The sequence below is a fragment of the Mya arenaria genome, chromosome 6, assembly GCF_026914265.1.
Source record: "Mya arenaria isolate MELC-2E11 chromosome 6, ASM2691426v1".
NCBI classification, from domain to species: domain Eukaryota; kingdom Metazoa; phylum Mollusca; class Bivalvia; order Myida; family Myidae; genus Mya; species Mya arenaria.
This window is the reverse complement of record NC_069127.1, coordinates 75,925,250-75,945,304: the sequence shown is the minus strand read 5'-3', so window position 1 is coordinate 75,945,304 and position 20,055 is coordinate 75,925,250. Positions and strand designations below refer to the sequence as shown.

The 20,055-nt window shown below is 36.1% G+C and overlaps 1 protein-coding gene across 3 annotated transcripts in view; it reads right to left on the bottom strand.

The window, feature by feature from the left end:
- Positions 1-20,055, bottom strand: part of LOC128237387 (protein unc-80-like) — a 60,538-nt gene that overhangs the window by 17,099 nt on the left and 23,384 nt on the right. For 2 of the 3 annotated variants that reach the window (XM_052952883.1, XM_052952884.1), the window contains 26 exons: positions 19,601-19,785; positions 18,931-19,146; positions 18,632-18,767; positions 18,136-18,381; positions 17,531-17,677; positions 17,138-17,254; positions 16,605-16,819; positions 15,731-15,943; positions 15,245-15,418; positions 14,777-14,915; positions 14,012-14,193; positions 13,506-13,640; positions 12,907-13,093; positions 10,995-11,123; positions 7,773-7,907; positions 7,267-7,367; positions 6,669-6,755; positions 6,027-6,110; positions 5,639-5,707; positions 4,044-4,239; positions 3,207-3,406; positions 2,557-2,664; positions 1,768-1,812; positions 1,276-1,460; positions 576-705; positions 134-202 (listed from right to left, as the gene is read on the bottom strand). In XM_052952883.1, coding sequence (XP_052808843.1) covers positions 134-202; positions 576-705; positions 1,276-1,460; positions 1,768-1,812; positions 2,557-2,664; positions 3,207-3,406; positions 4,044-4,239; positions 5,639-5,707; positions 6,027-6,110; positions 6,669-6,755; positions 7,267-7,367; positions 7,773-7,907; positions 10,995-11,123; positions 12,907-13,093; positions 13,506-13,640; positions 14,012-14,193; positions 14,777-14,915; positions 15,245-15,418; positions 15,731-15,943; positions 16,605-16,819; positions 17,138-17,254; positions 17,531-17,677; positions 18,136-18,381; positions 18,632-18,767; positions 18,931-19,146; positions 19,601-19,785 — 3,830 coding nt within the window. The remainder of the gene's footprint in view (positions 1-133; positions 203-575; positions 706-1,275; positions 1,461-1,767; positions 1,813-2,556; positions 2,665-3,206; positions 3,407-4,043; positions 4,240-5,638; positions 5,708-6,026; positions 6,111-6,668; positions 6,756-7,266; positions 7,368-7,772; positions 7,908-10,994; positions 11,124-12,906; positions 13,094-13,505; positions 13,641-14,011; positions 14,194-14,776; positions 14,916-15,244; positions 15,419-15,730; positions 15,944-16,604; positions 16,820-17,137; positions 17,255-17,530; positions 17,678-18,135; positions 18,382-18,631; positions 18,768-18,930; positions 19,147-19,600; positions 19,786-20,055) is intronic. The other variant, XM_052952885.1, reaches the window with a different exon arrangement.

Below are 20,055 nucleotides of genomic sequence, written 5' to 3'. Positions count from 1 at the left end.
TTTAAGAAGGATTTCTTTTTGGTGTTTATGATGTACATGTTTGATAATGACATTTGAGGACTAGAACCTCTTCAGAATTTAAATGTATGCTATGAGTTTAGAGAATACCAATAACACCCAGCTAGACATGTACCTTAGTTGTGTCCATCAGCCCGGTACTGGCAGACTGGAAATCCAAGATGTTGGCTAAACTACCAAACAGCTGAAGAAAATACAAAGATTTTGTTATCTGTTTATATTTATCTGTATAGTTTGGAACTCAGAAAATATCTAAATCTATCTAAAAACAAAACATGTATTCAGTGTTAAAAACATTTTTTTTTTCTTATTTATTTTTTATTTTTATCATTTCACAATATTCATGACATTCTAAATTAGTTTCACACTATACACCAATACAAGTATTTGACTGCAAGGGGTAATAGAAAATGTCCTACCCTTTAAGTGATGTACATGTTTTCTTCCTTTAATTTCTTTATATAGAAAATACACATGGTAATACTTAACGTCAGCTAGGAGTTTGAGTAGAAACATTTTGAGATGTGTTGTAATCATCCACATCAAGTTATTTCTACCTGCAGCATGAATGGTTTCCTGTGGAGAATGTAGAACTGCTTGAAGACAAACTGCAGGGCCTTACACACAACGGGGTTGGGCAGGTGGTTACTGTACGTCCGCATCAGGGTCGGGATCACATTCAGAAACCTAAAACAAACAGTCATATCATGTCACCATATAATAAGAGCTTTGTAACCAAGCTTGAAGGCTTGTCATAATTTCTAATTTCATTCTTGGGAACAACATGCAGCACATATACATTCTTTTATTTTGAACATGTCTTTAAAAGTAAACCTATCAATTTCTTAAATATTATCCAAGTTAAGGCCAACGTCAAGTTGCTTCCTATCAACCACACTATGGAAAGCAACTGACCAAGAAACTGTTATAATAAACTGTATGAAAACCTAATGATATATCTGGAGCAGCTTGCTTGAAGAAACTTCATATTGTTGGAACCTATGTGTTCATGAAGAAGTTCTGTTTAAAAAGAAGAGAGATATTGATACAGATTTTAAGGTTTAAATGTGAATGATAGATGAAATGTTCTGAAGATTTGTGACTTAAATTATTATATATAATTTAGGTCCTAACTAAACCAGTCATGGAGAAGATCTGTTTAAAAGGTATGGAGATATTGAGAAAGATTTGAAAAGTTTAAATGTGAGTGATATGAAATGATCTTTCAATTATTATATTATTGAAGTCCTAGCTCACCCAGTCATGGAGAAGATCTGCTTGAAGTGTATGGAGATATTGAGGAAGGTGGCAAGACTGAACCGTAACATGGCTGAGTCCTCACAATGAAGAATGACGCAGCCATTGATCACGTTCAGGAACAAACACAGGTCCTGGGACCAGTTGAACGAGCTCGTCATCCGGGAAAACATTGTGTGCATCAGCTGAGAGTAGAAGTAAAAACACATTGTTATGAGAGCATTTGTTGCTCACGGGAATGCTTACTTTTTTGAAAAAAATCGTTGCTCAATAAATTCTCAATCTTAAGACAGTATTTGTAGCTCATTGAATTCTCATTTTTCATTCATTTTTGTCATCCTAGAGAAATGATTAACACCTTTGTGTGTAAGGTTGGTGATGATGAAAACTCTCAATATACAGGTAGTTTTAAATATATTTCAGTTTTTATTATAAAGTGTATCACATCAAAGTGTATATACATGTAGACTTGTATCTCAATCTTAACTTTACCTTCAGCCATGATTCTTTGTGAAGTGTGTCCATTCCAAACAGCTCCTAAAATTGAGAAACAGGACAGGTGTAAATGAGGCTGGGCTATACCTCTATGATAAATGGACGAGTACAGACTAACTATTTATGAAATAACCAAGCATAGTTCTTATTAACTATGTGTCACATCAAAAAGGTTTGATTATTGAAATACAAGTTCTGTAATGATAAATACATGTACATGCAACATTGGAGCAAGATGTGTAAAAAGACATTGTATGTACATGTGCATTAATGTCATGTTAAACCACAGCTAAGCTTTAATTGGTTACTCAATTATAATGTTCCCTATAAGAACATAATATTAATTATATCTGTACACATACATGTAGGCATAGTGTTTATAATGTTCCCTTTAAGAACATAATATTAATTATATCTGTACACATACATGTAGGCATAGTGTTTATAATGTTCCCTATAAGAACATAATATTAATTATATCTGTACACATACATGTAGGCATAGTGTGACACTACAGCAATGCAGGTTTATTGTTATCACAACGGGGCGGTCATCAATAAAACATCTTCAAAAGTAATTGCCTAACTTAAGACATATTCCTAAATTTAAGTACCTTACTGATCATTTGATATATCAAATATACTTACTATTATTCTTAAATTATTTATACTTACCTTTTAATTTGACAGTGAAAATTTGGAAAATCAAACTCGGTTAAGAAATGACTTAAGATGTTTTATAAATACCGGCCAACATGCCAGTATCATGATAAAGTTTGACCCTTACCCTCCCAAGAGTTCCCCCGTAGAGACTGAACTCTGCGTCCAGGGACTTCCTGGGAAACGATGGCAGCTTTGCAAGCTCTTCATGCAGGAAACTGATGTGGTTCTGGAGCTGAATAGTGGATATACTTTGTTAATTATATATGAATAGATTATGAAGTAGGCATTATGTTAATGGATGTATTCACAAAAATATGGTGGGGATCAAACCCACAACTAGAGGCTGATGCTTGATTGTGAAACTAGAAGAGCTAACTTAAATGTGTGATGGTTTAAATGCCTCTACATGTAGTTTTCCATATTCATCATCACCAGTATACTAGTTAGCTCTCTGTTATATGACAAGGCTAATAAGGCTACCTTGTCCATTTCACCAAACTTAAAAAGACAGGCAACTTCTCAAAATTCCAAGCTGTAATATTAACTTGCTGTTTGAATAATCCTCACTAATATCTTTCCAAAGAAATGATCTGCACATAAGCTTACCTGCCGTGGAGTACTGTGCTCTTAAAGTAGCTACAGTAAACAGAAATTTGCCCAATCTTAAGCAGAAAGGCCCATTTCTCCAGGTTATCCTATTTTTCTGACCTTCAGATGTCAATGAAAGTCACAGAGTTTTTCTCCTAAAAGGTAAAAAAAAGGGCACTTTCTTACCTGATGTGGTGAAGTACTCTCCAATATAGCGACTGTGAACAGGACTTTTCCAATTTCTCCAAACTTGAGAAGGAACGCCTGTTTCTCCAGGTTATCCTGGGCCTCCTGTGGATCCATGTGTACCAGGCTCAGCTGGGGGTAGAAGTTACGACGGAAGAAGTAGAAGTCACGCACGTATGAGTTCATGTTGTGGATCTGGTCTGGAAAACATAAATATTCATGTATACAAGCATGTCTTAAATGTTACTCAAAACCTATTTTTTTTTCTCCATTATGACTAAAGCTGACTGGTACATACTGGTATGTACAAGTGTTTATTTCAAGAAGCCATGAAGCCGAGATTGCTGCACCCTGACCGTTTTAGTAGCACCCTTTTGCCGTAATGGCGACCAGCATGTGCACCCTACTGCGTGCCTTCTTAGAGTTGAATCTTTTAGATGATTTTTTTTTTCTTCTGCTTTGTTTAAAAGTTTATTATATGATTAGAAATACATACACTACAAACTACTTTAATTAAATACATTTCTTTCTTTTTAATGTATCAGCCTGATAAAATGTGCCCTTTTAAGCCTTAGCACCTTGTCTTTTCTGCATCTCCTGCCATTTTTAAAACCAGGCTAAAACCTAGTTTGAGTCTCACAGCCAGAACTGAGAGGCAGACACCTTTACAACTAAACCAGCTCTCAAGTTCAGCAAAATTTGGTAGGAGCAATGAGCAGACATAAACCCAATAAGTTGAAAATTCCAAGCACTTGACAGCACTACAAAGATTGAGATTGATAGTATGTAGGAAAACATTCAATACAAACAATATAATATCGAGAGAGTATGTCCTACTTGACTTGGTATCGACGAGGAAGTATGAGTTTTGCTCTTCCTCAGGGATGTTGAAGAAGTCCAGGCTGTCCTGTAAGATCACGTTGAACTGTGTGTCCTCGTGCACGGGGAATTGGGACGGGATGCTCGTCAGGTCAGGCCCGTGAACTATGATCTTCTTTGCACTGGGCACATTTGCAGATATCATGATATTGGGCTGGAAGTATAAATATTACATGTGCATTTATTTTGCAACAAGTAGAAAAGTTTTGACATGCAGATAGTATATTTAAATGAAAAAATTAGGAGTGTTTTATATGGCTTAAACACTTCATTCATAATTCTGTGCAAACAATCTACGGTAATGCATCAACAGTGAAATATATTTAACCAAACAATGTTGTTGTTTTTCTTTACCTGACAAGTTCTTGTAGCAAGAGAAACATAAGGTTTTTCCGTTTTCTCAGTTGAAAGGGGGCTAACTCATCAATGATTAGAGCTATAGTTATGGGTCTTGCTGCACATGTACACATGGTTTCTGGCAACATGTGAACTTAGTACCTTGAACAGTGTTTGAGTTATGTATTGTGCAGGCACTTAAACGCTGACGCTACCAAAATGGACACCAGGGCTGTAACAATCCCTATTTTTTTCTTCAAAGCTCAGATGAGCTTATACCTCTATAACTACTTACAACATTTTCTGATCATCATATGACATAATGATGATTCATGATGGAGAATCTAGCCAAAGTGTTTACTATTATAATAAAGCAGGCGTGTTCAAATTTGTGAAGAAAACTGTACTTCAAAAAATATTCATTAATTATCTTAACAAATATGCTGTGCACGGAATGCGCATTATTAAATCTATAAAAAGGTATCTTTGTAGTTGCTGTGAATTGTGCATTATGTCCTTGACTATCAGTAAGTGAATTGTACTCCTTGTATTCGTCAGTATCAGGACACCCTTTTCAACTTTCAGGTCTAATGATGCCATTCTAAGAAAACAAGAGGTCCAAGAAGGCCTATGCTCTACTGGCATGGCTCTTGTGGTCATTTTTAATCCAGAGCATGTATGTATGGGTAATAGGCAATAAGTTCAAAGGTAACTTATGACTCCTGGGGCAGGGCCAGTTTTGACTCCAGGGGCATAATTTGAACCATATTGGATGACGACCAAAATATGATTCTATTAAAAGCTAAAATCAACAAACCCTCTCAACACTTTAGCAAAATCAAGGGAGTGTAAAACAAAAAAACTAACTGCAAACTCTAAAAACAAGTTGTCTCTCTTAGACTTTTTACTTGGCTACAATAGCAAAGGGCCATAACCAGATCAAACTGGTTTTCGAAAGGTACTGTATAAGTTTGATAAAGATGTAAAAAGCGCCAATGCATAAGCGCTTCTGCTCTTGGCCAGTAGAGTTGAAAAACAGATACCAACTGAAATGTTTATTTAACGCACATTCCATGCACAACATTGTTTAAAAAAAAAAATTGTCATCTTTTAAAATGCAATTCCTCAAAATTGAGCACACCTGCTCCATTATAGTTGTGAATTCTAAGACTTGATTCTTTATCATGATATACAACCAATGCATCTCTTGAACTTACATCACACTGTTCCTTCTTAAGTGTTTGCTTCAGGTCCTTGAAATATATTCCTTCAACACTTGGAACAACCTGGAAATTAGGAACACATACAGCACATTCATATGGAAAATATACTAGCTGCATTTCAAAATGCAAAGTGTATAATATCATATATAAATTCCAACATATATTGGTAAAATATTAACAGTCTCAATCAAACTGAGACTGCTATATTTACTTTCTGGCTTAAAGCCCTACTACATGTAAATCCTGTTTACCTGCCCGAGGAGAGCCCGTGCCTCTTCTTGAGCCTACTGTACATACGTTTGAGGAATTTCCACATAGAATATTCATTTAAGAATTATGTTTATATTATAGCAACGCTTAGCTTTGCCATATCATTCATTACCTGCCAGAGGAGAGCCAGTGCCCCAGCTATAGCCTCCTGCCCATAAGTCTGAGGGGTTCGCACATAGAACATCACATAGCCAATCTGGAAATAGTTTTACAGAATTTTGGTGTTATTAACATGTACAGTTTAAAACTGCTCCCTAGACAAAGTGTCTAATTTACAAATCTGAAAAGGTTGATTCGATCAATATCAGTTTATTTTTGAAAAAGAAAGACTTTGTAAAGAGGTTTTACTGTAAAAGAGGTATATAGTGATATGAAATAAAGGGTATCATCAGGGCTATCCCATTTAAACATATAACCCCCTGGGGGAAGGCACTTTTGTTATATGCCACCCCCCTACAGAAGCAAATTTACACTTTTGGGGTCTAAATTAGTGAAAAAAGACACCCACCTATATACAATTCAAATAATTAACTTCCGCGCGGGGGTTATATGTTTTACAGGAATAGCCCTCAGAGCAAAAGCACCTCCAGGAGACAAATATACATCTTTCATATATGTATATATATAAATGCTGTTTAGGACAAAATGATAAGCCAGACTGCATCCATACAATGTAGCTGAAATGAGAGTCAGCAAGATCCTAATATAAATTGTTTTCATTATATACAAAGATCAATTAGAAGAAAGAGCGTACTAGGTAGTTAAAGAGTGAGTGGGCCATCTGGGTGGGAAGATCCTTGAAATAGAACAACAGCTTCCGCAGGATGAACAACAGCTCCTCCTGAAAAACATGTCCAACATTCAAGATGGGATCAACTTTAATTCACATGTAACTCTTTTATTGAAGGGAAATCATGAAAACTACAATTTTAGTGCTTATCTTTAAAAAAGAAACATTTTCAGTTCATTTTAAAGGCGCACAATATAGTTGATGCAATTTCTCATTTTTTATTTTGATGCACCATCATCTTTATATCATCTTTAAATCAACTGACTTCAACGATAAAATCAAAAAAGCAGCATATTATTAAGGTACATATAAAAAAAAAAAAGATTTATAATTTTTTTTTTTAAATAAGTAGCCACAAATTCCCCAGTTAAAAAAGCGCCTTTACATCGCTTATATTTTTTATGTTTACCTAAATTGTATGCATTTTTTGTTTGGATCATTCAAGTCAAATGGAGAAACATGATTGTGCATTAAAATTAAAAAAGTTTTTTTTTCCAATAACCAAAAGTATTTTGTGCGCCTTTTAGTTTTACATTACTGCGAATCTTTATTGTGACCATACATGTTTTTCCTTGTGTGTGATTTTCTCGAGAAAGTGTCTCATAAAGAGAACGGGATCCTCCACAAGGCAGCTCCAGATAATCTTCTCAGCCACTTCACGTACTGAAACATTAGGCAGAGGTTGTTTAGTGGTATTTATATATGTAGAGGTTCCTCTTTCAAAAGGTTATCAGCTATAAAGAATCATGGATTTCTTATATCACTATTTTTTTCAGATGTAAGCAAAAAAAACAGGTTGAGAAGTTCTTTAAATTCAAAATCAGTGATAAGTGAAGAAATGTACAATACAAAGGGTAGTACATATTATGTTCTAACCCTCCTAGATTATAATGTGTTTTCAGCCAGAAGGGAGCCAAATAATGACATCAGGTCTGTTAGCTTGTAAAACTACAGGTCTGAACAATTAAGCATGGTACTTATTGAAGGATGATAGGATTGAAATGTAGGTTATAATCTAAATGATAGTGTATCTCGTAGTGTCTTAAGTAATGTTGATAAACAATGTACCTGCGATGCCATCATCACTGACATCCCCGTCCTCCAACAGATGGATTATGGGTAACACGACTGCACAGATGGATGATGGGAAGAACTTCTCTGCAAGCTGCATGTTATGTACGTGCTCCACGCGTTCCTCATCACCTAGACAACCAAACATGACGCCAATGCATGTATTTATGTGAACCAATTAGTTTTCTATACAGAGAAGTGGGACATCAGATGCCCCTAGTTAATACCTACGTTATATAACTTAGAGTAAAAAAGAGTATCTATGAGGTTATGGATAGAGGAGTAAAAAGGAGTACCTTGAAGAAAAGATTTAATTTATAAATTTATGCAGTAAGACAAAACTACCATGACCATCTCCATGTAGGCACCCTAGGTCATATCAGTTTACCAGCTTCCACTTTTATTTTATCCAATAAAAAATAGCTGCATGAGTTTACAGATAGCTTCGAAAATGTGCTGCAATTTGAAACAAGATATTAAACAAGCTTGGTCATCTCAGGAAATTATAACGTTTTCTCTTCTGAAATAAAGTCATTATTTTATTTCTGCAGTCAAGGTCATCGTAATAATTAATGTCAAGAAGCCTGAAAAACAAAATACTCCTAAATTGAACACATAAAGATATCAGATGTACATTTTTTTTTTTCATTTTATCAAGCCATTAGCAGTATTATGTTTAATCTTGATGCCTGGCGATCCCAAATCATTTGTTATCATTTGAAAGGGTCTTTCTTACTGATAAGTAACATGTTGAACTAGACGTTGTTGTTTTTTTTATCAAAAACAGATGTCTCCCCTATGGTTGTCTAATTCAGTTCCCCCACATTTGACATAGGAAAACAAATATATATGGAAAAACAAAGAACAGTTGAAACAGAAACAGCGGGAAATACACAAAAAGTATCTAATGTGACTTTGATCTAGAAGCAAACTATGACCTTTGACATCTATGTGTGACCTTCATCATGAACTGAGCTGTTGTAACATATATTCTGCACATTGTCTCAATATGGTTAACATTAAAGGGAAGTAATTTCAGAATCCATCATAAGGTTCAAAAAAAAAAAAGTCATATTATCTTTGACCTCTAAGTATGACCTTGACCTTGAACCTAGCTGGTTGTAGCATGCGCCCTGCACATTATCTAAGTATGATGAACGTTGTGGCGTGTTATTACAAAATCCTTCAAGCAGTTTAACAGATATGGAGCAAACACGAAATGTAGTCCAATGACCTTTGACCTTGAATCGACATGCAACATGTGCTCTGCACATCCTCACCACATAGGATGACCATTTGTGTAGAGTTATTACAAAATATTTTAAGGGGTTTACAAGATATGGAGCCAACATGATTTTTAAGGACACACTAATCAATTCCAGGCAAAATGTGTTTGTTGCTTTGTTTTTTTTCAGTGAAATTCATATATATATATTCATGAATATTATGCTTTCTCTATTCCTAAAACCCTTTATATAAATCTACATTAAAATAGATCATTAGGCATTCAAAATTCACATGATTGCACATCGGATACCTTGATACATGAATGTATATTACATGTAAGAGATGGATATCTATCAGTTATTTAGTTACTAGAACAATCATAAAGGTGTATGGCATTACTGGGCACATACATGAATGGAAAGAACAGTTAAAAGTGATATGCAACAATACTGGTCTGAATGGAAACAACATTATGGCATTAGCAAAACCAACAATAGCATCCACATAGGAGTCAGCAGAAGATACAATATCATAATATGCAGGGCCAGACACTTGAGGAGTCATTCAATAAGGCCAAACATACATAGAAAACCATTAATAATTGGTTGAAATAAGTAAATTTTACACCATCAATTCCACTTTATCACCTTTGGCCAATATAAATTAATTGCTAGATTTTCATCCAATTTTTTTTAATTGTGGGCAGGGGGTGAGATGTTTTTTTTCTGAGCTGACTGTTTCACCCTTGAATGTGTTCATGCCCTTTCTTAACCTGATGGTAACAATTTCCCTTTCTAACATATGAATGTTATTCATCGATACTGGGGGGGGGGGGGGGGGGGGGGATGAAAATCTAGCAATTAATTTAGAGTCACCTTATGCATAAGAGAATTATTGATTTTGCCAATTGATTTTGCCTATCAAATTAAGAGAATTCCTAATTCTATTGAATGATACCTGTGCAGTGCCTTGGCACAAAGAATATTTATATGAGGTTGAAATAGCAGGGTGCCAAATGCAGAGGGTGGGGAACAATACATGGGAAGATAAATGTTGCCACATTCACAGTTACTTTAGAGGCAATTACAACATTGTATTGAAAACATATACAGTGTAATATCATATAAATACAGTTGTATAGCATAGGAACATTTCTGACAAAAATTCACATTAATTTTAACAGCACAAAACAGTACATTACACATGACATTAAATATTTACCTTGTTTTTGACTATAAACTCATTATTCTGTTTCCATGGCAATATTTATGAACCACAGATGTTAACCATGGCAACCCCCATGATGACTGCAAGGTCAAGCACCCTGCTATAAACCATGTTAGCATTTTAATACTTAGGCTAAAATTATATTTCACAAGAAACACTTATTCTCCAGTATATACACAAGTGTACACAATTTATTTTTGTTATGAGTCACTACTTCAGTCATCATTTTCTGTAACATATGTGTATTCCAATATATATGTGTAATCTTGGTTATTTTTCTCCACATAATATTATACACACTTCAATCCCTAGCAATTCATAGCTACATTTACAGGGTACATCATTTCTAGAACTTCAAACACACACACAGAAGTATAAACAAAGACAAAACTGGCACAAGATTTCCAGGAGTATAGCTCTCAACATTTCCTTATTAACTATACTTTTCCAATAAAGTATGAAAGGTTGACTACAAGAGCTCCATGCTTCAAAAGTTTACTGAACTGACCATTACTTGGCAAAAGTACATAATATACACAGTAACGCAAAGCAGGTCTACTTCTGTTTTTGTACATGGGCAAGTGAAGATATATGAACGTGCATTTGTGTGTAATTATGAGAGTTATATTAGAGAAAGTGTACAAAGACCTTATCTTTGTGTTCAAGAACAGCAAGGCTACATATCATACATTTTCATTTTCAATGCATTGGTGAAGAAGGAATGTATATACATAAAGTATACATGGTAGAGTATATGATCACTACCTTCAAAGGTGGTTAGTCGTGCCCAATGCAGACTCCCATTTCTCCACGACATGCTTCGGCTGGCTATGTTGCGATTGGTGGGCGCAAGTGATACGCGCCGGGCAGCTAGGTTTATTTCCTCTTGCAAGGCTAATGGGTTAGAACACAGATGGATTGTACGCAATAATACACCACTTCACATGCAAGAGACCGGCTACAAACAAACACAAAATCTCATACACTCTTACAGTTTTTGACATCCAAAAGAAAAAAAAAAGTTTCCTATTAAAATCAACTTGAAAAGAACTTTAGAATTTATGTTCACTTCAATACAAATATTAGATTACCCCATTTTCATGTCAGCAGTAAGATGCTAGTCTAAAAGTAGGTCTGTATGTGACCATTCACATCATTATATTCTCTTTAAAAAATCAAATGAACTTACATATTAATCCGATACTCAGATGTAACAAGGGAAAAAAATATACAACCAGCGAACAATAATTAAAATTCCCATAGATTGCTTTCTTTTTCTACTTAGTTTATGAATAACAGGATGCAAAATTTTGAACAAATAACAAATAAGCTACACAAACACATAATTTAAAAACAAACAACCATATTCATTTTATATTCCTTCAACACAGAAAATAAACAAGCAAAGAAATGCAAAATTAAGAATGAAACACTACCATTGGCCTCAGAGCTATCACTTCCCATGCAGAGAGGTCAAGGTCATGCAGCAAGAAAACAATTCAGCACAACAGTCGCTATAGCAACAAAGGCATTCTAAAATGTAAATATATCACAGCTTATAAATACATTACACCAAAGTACACAATGAACATGTCTGCAATAATATTGTCACTATATAGTTCAAGTCAACAAAGAACAAGAGCCGCCATAAGACAGCGCGCTCGACTATGTGCCGTTTTGTCTTAGAAGTTATAAGTGGTAATGCCAAAGTGCACTAAAACTTAAACCAAACTTTCCCAGCCAATCAAACCATAATTTATATTTAGGATTACCGTTATATGAAATTATGTTATCTAATTGTGTCATGGCCTTGAACAACTGAGTGAAGTATGAATTGAATTGAATGAAGGGTATTGAAGTTATAAGTAAAAATTCCAAATTGCCCTAAAACTTCAACCTGTCACAATGTGCCCTAAAACTTTAACCTTAGGTCCCAAGTCAATCAGGGGCCATAATTTGTACTTAGAAATGGAGTTATACAATCTAGTTGTGTGATAGCCTTGAACAACTATTAAAGTATGTGAAAATGCCAATTTGCCCTAAAACTAGAATTGGACACTGACACAAAGTCCAGAAGTATAGCCCTCCTTATTCTTTGAATCAAAACTAATCATGTATGCTTTGACGTAAGTACAACACAATATTATTCTAATATACGAGAAAAAATCATCTTTTGACCAGTTTGGTTGAATACTAATATATTAACTTCACAGGCCTTCTTAAAATGCTGAATTTTAAGTTTGATTAGACAAGCATTAATAGATTACAGAATCTCACTTAATTTCCTTGGTATTAACCAGAATTGGTGTGAATTGAGAGAGACATTGAGAGAGATATTGAGAGAGAGAGATCTTCTAGCTAGTGTCGGGAGTAAAATCTAAGAACTCTTAGACAAGAGCCTGACACCCAACTATTGATTTTTACACCATATAAACCCCCTATAAGTCAGTATAAGCACAAGTCCTTGCGCCCTTTTGGCATGTTGGATATCTAAATTTTACAAAGCAGGCTTGTTATAATTTCTAAAGCCACATAGAAATGCATGAGATTGCCCTTGTATATACAAAGGTTTCTATGATTGAATATCAACTTCCAGCTCAGAGTATGATACCAAACTATACACGACTGCACCATTTGACCTTCTGGCAGACACCAAATGCAACTTGACCTTGTATACCTTCCTCATGGTCTTCCCCTGCATGATGCAATGAAGGTTCCACAGCGGCAAGCTGTGTAACGGACACCGTTGTCATTGGGAATGTCTCACGCCCAATACGCTTCCGCTCCTCTTCCCGCTGCAGGGCTCGACGTATCATCTCCTGCTGCTGCTTACGACGTGTAGTTGTTGCAGTCACTAGTGATTTCTGATGGAGATTTATTTCAAATCATTCAAATAGAAGGAATGATATTATATTTTGTGCGGACAATAAAAGTGACACATAAAACTAGCTCTGTGCAGCTTCTGAAGAGACTATAAAAAATAAAGCCAAGTAAAAACAACAGACTACGATGATAATCTCTATTCAGAGTGAGCAGTTGTTTTTTTGTTTTACTGTCCCTGTGTCTTTTGATAAATGTGCAGGAAAATTCAATGTTGATTTATTATTTTTTTTACCAAATATTAAAATGAATATCCTAGTGTTTTAATAAATAAATGGGAAAAAAGCTGAAGAAATGAGCCATAAAGACTGTTTATCACACAACTGAGTAATAAAGCTTTAATAGTAAGGTTAAGAATCTTGTGAAACTAACTAACTATTACACCATGCTGCTTACTGTCTGGTCCTGGTTGACGGTCACTTCCTCAATCTTGGCCTTGAAGTGTGGGTTCCAGGGCGGGTCAATGGGAGCCTGGCTGGGCAGGCCGATGGTCGGGAAGGGCAGAGTGAAGTCTATGTTTGGGGGAGGCACCTATAGGATGGGATGAAACACAGATGTTGAATATGACAAAATGGTTAATACATGTTTTACCTTTTTTTACTTTGATATCTTGACAATATGAGTCATTATAAAAATTATCAAGCATAAAGGCCAATCACAAGTCATGCTACAATGTATTTGTTGCTCATAACAACAATATAGAAGTTAATGAAAATAATATCATTGACAAGAACAAAATATAAATTATACCGTAACAAACCTAAATGATAAATGCTACAAGTAATATATCTGTTTTAAATGGGAAAAGAAATGTAGCTGAACCCACATGCCTTTTTAACAGTGTGCTAAGTTATATTATGAAGTTAAACTGTCAAACTTCTTGAATTTGTTTTTTCAATCACCTTGAAGTGTATCTGTGCACCCTCCTCCATGCGAGGCCAGACCTGGTGCCTGAACTTCCACAGCGTGCCAAACCTCAGTATAGCATTGATCCTCACGCACGGGTCCTCGTGCTGCAGCTCCTTGAACACCATTGTCTGAGCCTTTTCTGGGGCGCGTACAGATGATATCAGGTACATGGAGGCTATATAATCAAAGACAAGAATAAGGGCTGATTTCGAGACTCTTATACACTTCTAATTCATCTGTAAAATACTGCAGTTCAGTTTTCCTGTTCAAAAACTTCTGTTTAGTCCTTTACTGAGACATGAGCGCAATCACGGATGCATAGTTTATACCAATTTTTTTAAGCTCCATAGTGATGAAAGCTGATAGCCTATATAAGAATCACACTCGAGTTTGTTTCATGGACAAAAATTGGTACTCTCTATTTTGAGAGGCCATCAGTAGGTACCCCTGGTGGGGATAGAACCCACGACTCCTTGGGTGAGAGGCGGATACCTCAAACCAGTCTACCACTATCACTCTCATGGGGGCTTGAAGCTTTGAAATATAGGAGTTGATTAAATAATGTATTTATTCAAGCAATTACATGTTCATTATTGCTAGGTATTAGGCAGCCTTGTCTGTGCTGCAATCTCTTGGTTGTTTCAATCATGTGTTCCCATGCTACAGGTATGATGTTTACCAACAGGTTCTTATAAAATATCAACCACCATGGCGGTTATCAACCGCACATAATCCATAGCTATCAATCTGACTATTACCAGCAGCTGCGGCCACTTCCTGATCAGTTTCCATCATGAGTTCCCAGGCTACAGGCATTATGTCGGCAAACTGGTCCTCATTCAGTATAGGGGCAGACTTTGTCAGAATGCTCAGGGGACACTGGGTCAACTTCTGGGCCTGGAAGTAAATTGTTCACAAATATAGGTATTTAAGTAGTTTCATTTATCATCTGATATATACTGTACATGTACAGTTATCTTTTCTTAAGTAAGTTTTGATATTTGCAGCATTTTCAAAGAGTGTTTTAAATCATTATTGTTATTTGAGGCAGTTTTTAACATCCAAAAAATATTTTAAAATCCTTAACTTTCATATGCATTTTTTCTTATCTATTCTATTCATGTCAAATACCTAATCAAAGCAGCATTTATCTTCTCTAAGAAGCATTAGTTATGCCACATTTAAGACGATGGGCTCGTATGCTTAATACATATTAATGTAAGTACCTGTGAAGTGATGTATTTCACCATGGGTGAGTCCTCCTTCACCTCCTTTGGTTTGACCTCCTTCTTCCAGCTGGTCAGTTTCTGCTTGACAAGGGACACGTCCGTCCTTATTTTCTCTAACAATGGCGTGCTCTCACGCCTCTTGATAGGCGACGGGTTTTGAAATATTGACTCCTGTATATTGAATTCAAATAAAATTAATGTTTTTATGTTGGAATTAAAAAGAAATCATTGCTTAGTGAAAAGACTACTATCAATTTGCTATCTGTGCATTCTTTACACTAAAGAATCTACAAAAGAACAAAATTAATGTGAATATACTTTGTATCATATTCAAAAGTTATGAGGCAAAAATTCGTCACATGTACATATGAAATGCAAGATACTGAAATCAGAGCTTATCACAAAACTACATTGTATAAATGAAAATTTATTTGTAACAGTATATATCTGTATAGAAAAGTGAACTTTAAGACAATCACATACCCTTCTTTTGAACTTGTCTTTAAAGATTTCCCTTCGTTGTTCCAGTTTACGGTCAGATTCTTTTGTCTGTTCCTCCTCTGTAGACTGGTATATCTTCTTCATTGAGGTAACCAGTCTGGAACAACTCCGCCTCTGTCGCTCATAGCAGTCTAAGTGACAGAAGCCTTGATGAGGGCAGATAAAGTTGGACTGGTTCGCTAACTGTATCACAACCTGTAATATAAGAGTTAAATCTGTAAAACTGTCCAGGTGACAGAAGCCTTGATGAGGGCAGATAAAGTTGGACTGGTTCGCTAACTGTATCACAACCTGTAATATAAGAGTTAAATCTGTAAAACTGTCCAGGTGACAGAAGCTTTGGTGAGGGCAGATAAAGTTGGACTGGTTCGCTAACTGTATCACAACCTGTAATATAAGAGTTAACACTTTGACACAGTCCAGGTGATAGTGGCCTTGGTAAGGGAAGATGCATGTAAAGTTTAACTGTTTTGCTAACTGTATCACAACATGTAATATAAGGGTTAACACTGTGACACAGTCCAGGTGACAGTAGCCTGGGTGAGGGCAGATAAAAGTTTTGGTTTGCTAGTTTTATCAGGTCAAAGGAAATTGTTTCGATTCGCTTCCATGCAATCTTGTTTTGAAATTAAGGTTTCTGGTTCATAGACGGGTAATTTAATGCTGATGCCTGACAACCTCATCTAATATTGAAATAATTAAAAGAATTATTTGCAAACAATGCCAATGATGGCACTGAAGACAAGACCGTCCTGACAACATTTTTTGTCCTTTTAAAATCATACAAATTAAAGAAAGAGATCGGGTCATAAAAGAGAAAAGATCCCACATTTAGGGATAAAATCATTGCACCCACCTTGATCCAGGGCATGTTTGTGAACATTTTCTCGTCCTCGACCTCCTGTTGCTCCTCCATGGCCTGTGTATCCTGCTGAACATCCTCACTACAGTATGTCATTGACTCAATATCGTCTGTGCTTGGCTCACCCTCCAGGAACTTGGAGTCCGAGTGGATAGACTGGCTGCTTACCTTACGAGTCCGAATACTGCCTGTACCATGTAGCTTGATGCCTGTGGGACAAAACAGTTCTTAAATACTTTTTTTTGTTTTTAAATATTTGCATCTACCACTATTTTATTCTCAATTTAATTCTCTAAGGCCTTATAATTTTATGTAATATTTTTTAGAGACACAGCTAAGGCTATATTTATGTTATCAAACAAGTAACCCAAGCTGTTTTCATGTTAACACATAATCTCTCAAGTACCTTAACTTAAAAGTATATGTATGGGAGCTAAGCTTGATACAATCAGTCAAGCACACATTCATGGATTATCTGTATCTTTACTTGTTTGGAAACAATCAAATTGAAAATAAATGCTACTTACTTCCCTGATCCCCTCGTCTCATCCGGAAGCTTCTGTTTTGCCTGAAGCTCGTGTTTTGTGTGGAACCACGACGCAGATGCTTCAAAAGCTTTTGACGTCCTTGGGCTAGTCTACGACCTGAAGGGATAAAATGGGGAAGTTCAAATGCACTCGCACATATTTTACTAGTATCCTTAGGTCAAATCCACCACTTTGCTGAGTAGTTCTTTTTCAAACTATACTTTTATGTTTGCTTCAAAGACGCTTCTTATTACTCAATCTTAAAGTAACATACTTTGCTTACATATTCTTGCATGCTCAACTTTAATACCTAGAAAAAAGTCATATAAAAACTTAAGTTAACCCTATAGAGCAGTGTCAAGGTTGAATAATAAAATCAATCCAAGCCCCCACCTTTTCTTTCCTCCATGGGTGTGTGAGGTGAAGCCAGGGGATCCATGGACAGTGATGTTGTACTGCTATTGAAGGAATCTGAGCGCTCCATCTGCACCGCAAAGCTGATCTTCCTCTCACCCGGACTGCCTGTACCTCCTCCAGGACCTGTAGGGGTTGGGAAGAAAGTAAGGATGTACATGTATGATAAGTTAGATGTACAATCAGTCAGACAATGCAAGATAAAGCTCCTCCACTCCTCGGTAGTTGTATGGTCTGGCAGGGATGTGCAGACTGAGACAATAAAGTTTTTAACTACAACAATCTCTCAATGCTTACTAGTTTGCTTGAACTGAAATTTATCAGACTTTGCGTATGCAAAGCAAGTGCTCAAGAAATGGCAGGCAAATAAATTGTCATGCCAGTCGTAATCACATGGTGAATCTATCTTGACATTAACAATTATTCTTCTGCTTCTTTCTTCAAGAAGTATTATCAACTTTATTCAAGAAGTATGATCAACCATTTATAGTAAACTGGACATTCTTCAACTATGCTATAACACCATCTTCCACCATCATTTAACAGTGAAGAATAATAAGTCCTACACAACAACATAATCCTACCAGGTGAGGGGTGAGGCAGGTCCCCTATGTTTGATTCTGAGCTGCGGTCCGAGTGCCCGGGGCTGGAAATGATGCTACTGAATCTCCGTGATGTCAGGTGCTTGTCCCAGCCGGGTTCCAGCTTGTGCTTCTTGCGGGGAAGATACTGGAAAGTCTCTCGCAGAAATGTTGTGATCTCTTGTAGAACGAGGCATGCCAGCATTTTTAACGCATATGGACATTCATTTCCTCTGGTGTTTACTGTGTCTGCAAACAAAAAGTGATATCAACTTTACTTAAGACAACTTGAATGGGCTTTGGTTTGACATAAAACATTTATAACATTCATTTCAGTTAGGTGTTATTTTGCTGATCTCAAGATATTTTTTAAACAGTTAAACGATAGCAAGCCTGCAGGTTACACATTGAAGAATGCATTAGTTTATTTAGATTAAAAGTTATTTAAACAGGAATTCTAAAACCATTTAACGTAAAGCATAAGAAAATCAGTGGCTACTTTCATCAAGGAAGTCTTCCATATCATCATCCATCCGGAGTTGTCTTTTCTTCCTCTCATCGTGGACGTCCTCCACATGACTGAACCTAGACTGGCGCTCCCGGGCCATCTGGTACTCAAGCTGGTAACCTAGATTCTAAAAAAATCATGTCAAATATTGTACAAGTGATATGATTTAAGTTAAGTATTAAGCATAAACTATGATGCAAAATTTGGTCTAAGAAAAAGAATTGCATTGAAGACAAGAGCTATACGGAATACATCTTTTGTTATCATATAACATGAAAACTACAGCCGACCTCTGCCCAGCTGTAGAAGAGCCTGCCAGCGGCCTTCTGAAGATTGAGAGTTCGCCGTATGCCAGAGGGCTGACCACGGGAGTGCAGGGCAGATGAAGAGTGACGGAAACTGGGCAGGTTGAGGCGCATCCAGTTTGGCCAGTCTCCATGGTTACAGCGATGGACAAAGTGGGCACACTCCAGTAACAGGGTGGCTCGTGCTGATACAGGGGCTTCCTAAAAGGGTACGGGGTAAAGGTTCAAATTTGGATGTTTAAAAGCTATGCAAGTCCCTCAGATAAAATTAATGTAGATAAAATCGAGATTATTAGCTATTTTCAATCAAGCCTGTATACTTATTTCTAAATCAACTCTTTATTTTATGTATGTTATAAGAAGTTATCCTATGCAGACAAATACTGCATTTTGACATCAAAGACTGGTCTGGCAACAAATTGTACGGAAGTTCAAAATTTCAAGTTTAATTCCTATGAAATACAGAGTCTTCCAAGAACAAAATACCTACAATGCTAGAACTACTCTAGTTTCAAAGCACGAGGCCGGGCCAAGTTGGCCAAGACAAATAAAGTTAAGTACAGCTTAAAGGAAGAATCTTTAAATCGTTACATATCAACTGTATTATGATTTTAAAATTTAAAAACAAATTTAAAATTCAAAAGATTTTTGTTACCAGTTGTATCATAGAAGCTACAAGCTGCGGGTCAGGTACGGTGCCAGGGTGACAACACTCTAATAGGAAGTTAAACCGCAGCATGCCTGACTTGACAATGAACTTATCCACCAGTCTTTTCTCACGCATCACAATCCCGATGTCATCTGGGTCAGCCTCACTCTCACCTTGACTCTGTTTGGGTTCTGTAAAACACAACAAACATCACTTATTGACTCTGCTTTTTGTTTTAAGTACATAACTTGCTTGATAACAAAGGGTCAAATCAAAACAAGCTTTTGCTTTCATAATTATAATTGAAGAAGATTTTGGATAATAATATTTTTTTGATATTTTTCCTGTAAGATTTTATGTTGTTTTTTTCTAATATTAAAAAGTAATATTATAACAATATTAATGTTTTGTCAAAAGACTTAAAAAGTTGTACATCATTGTGACCAGTGTACATATGTATA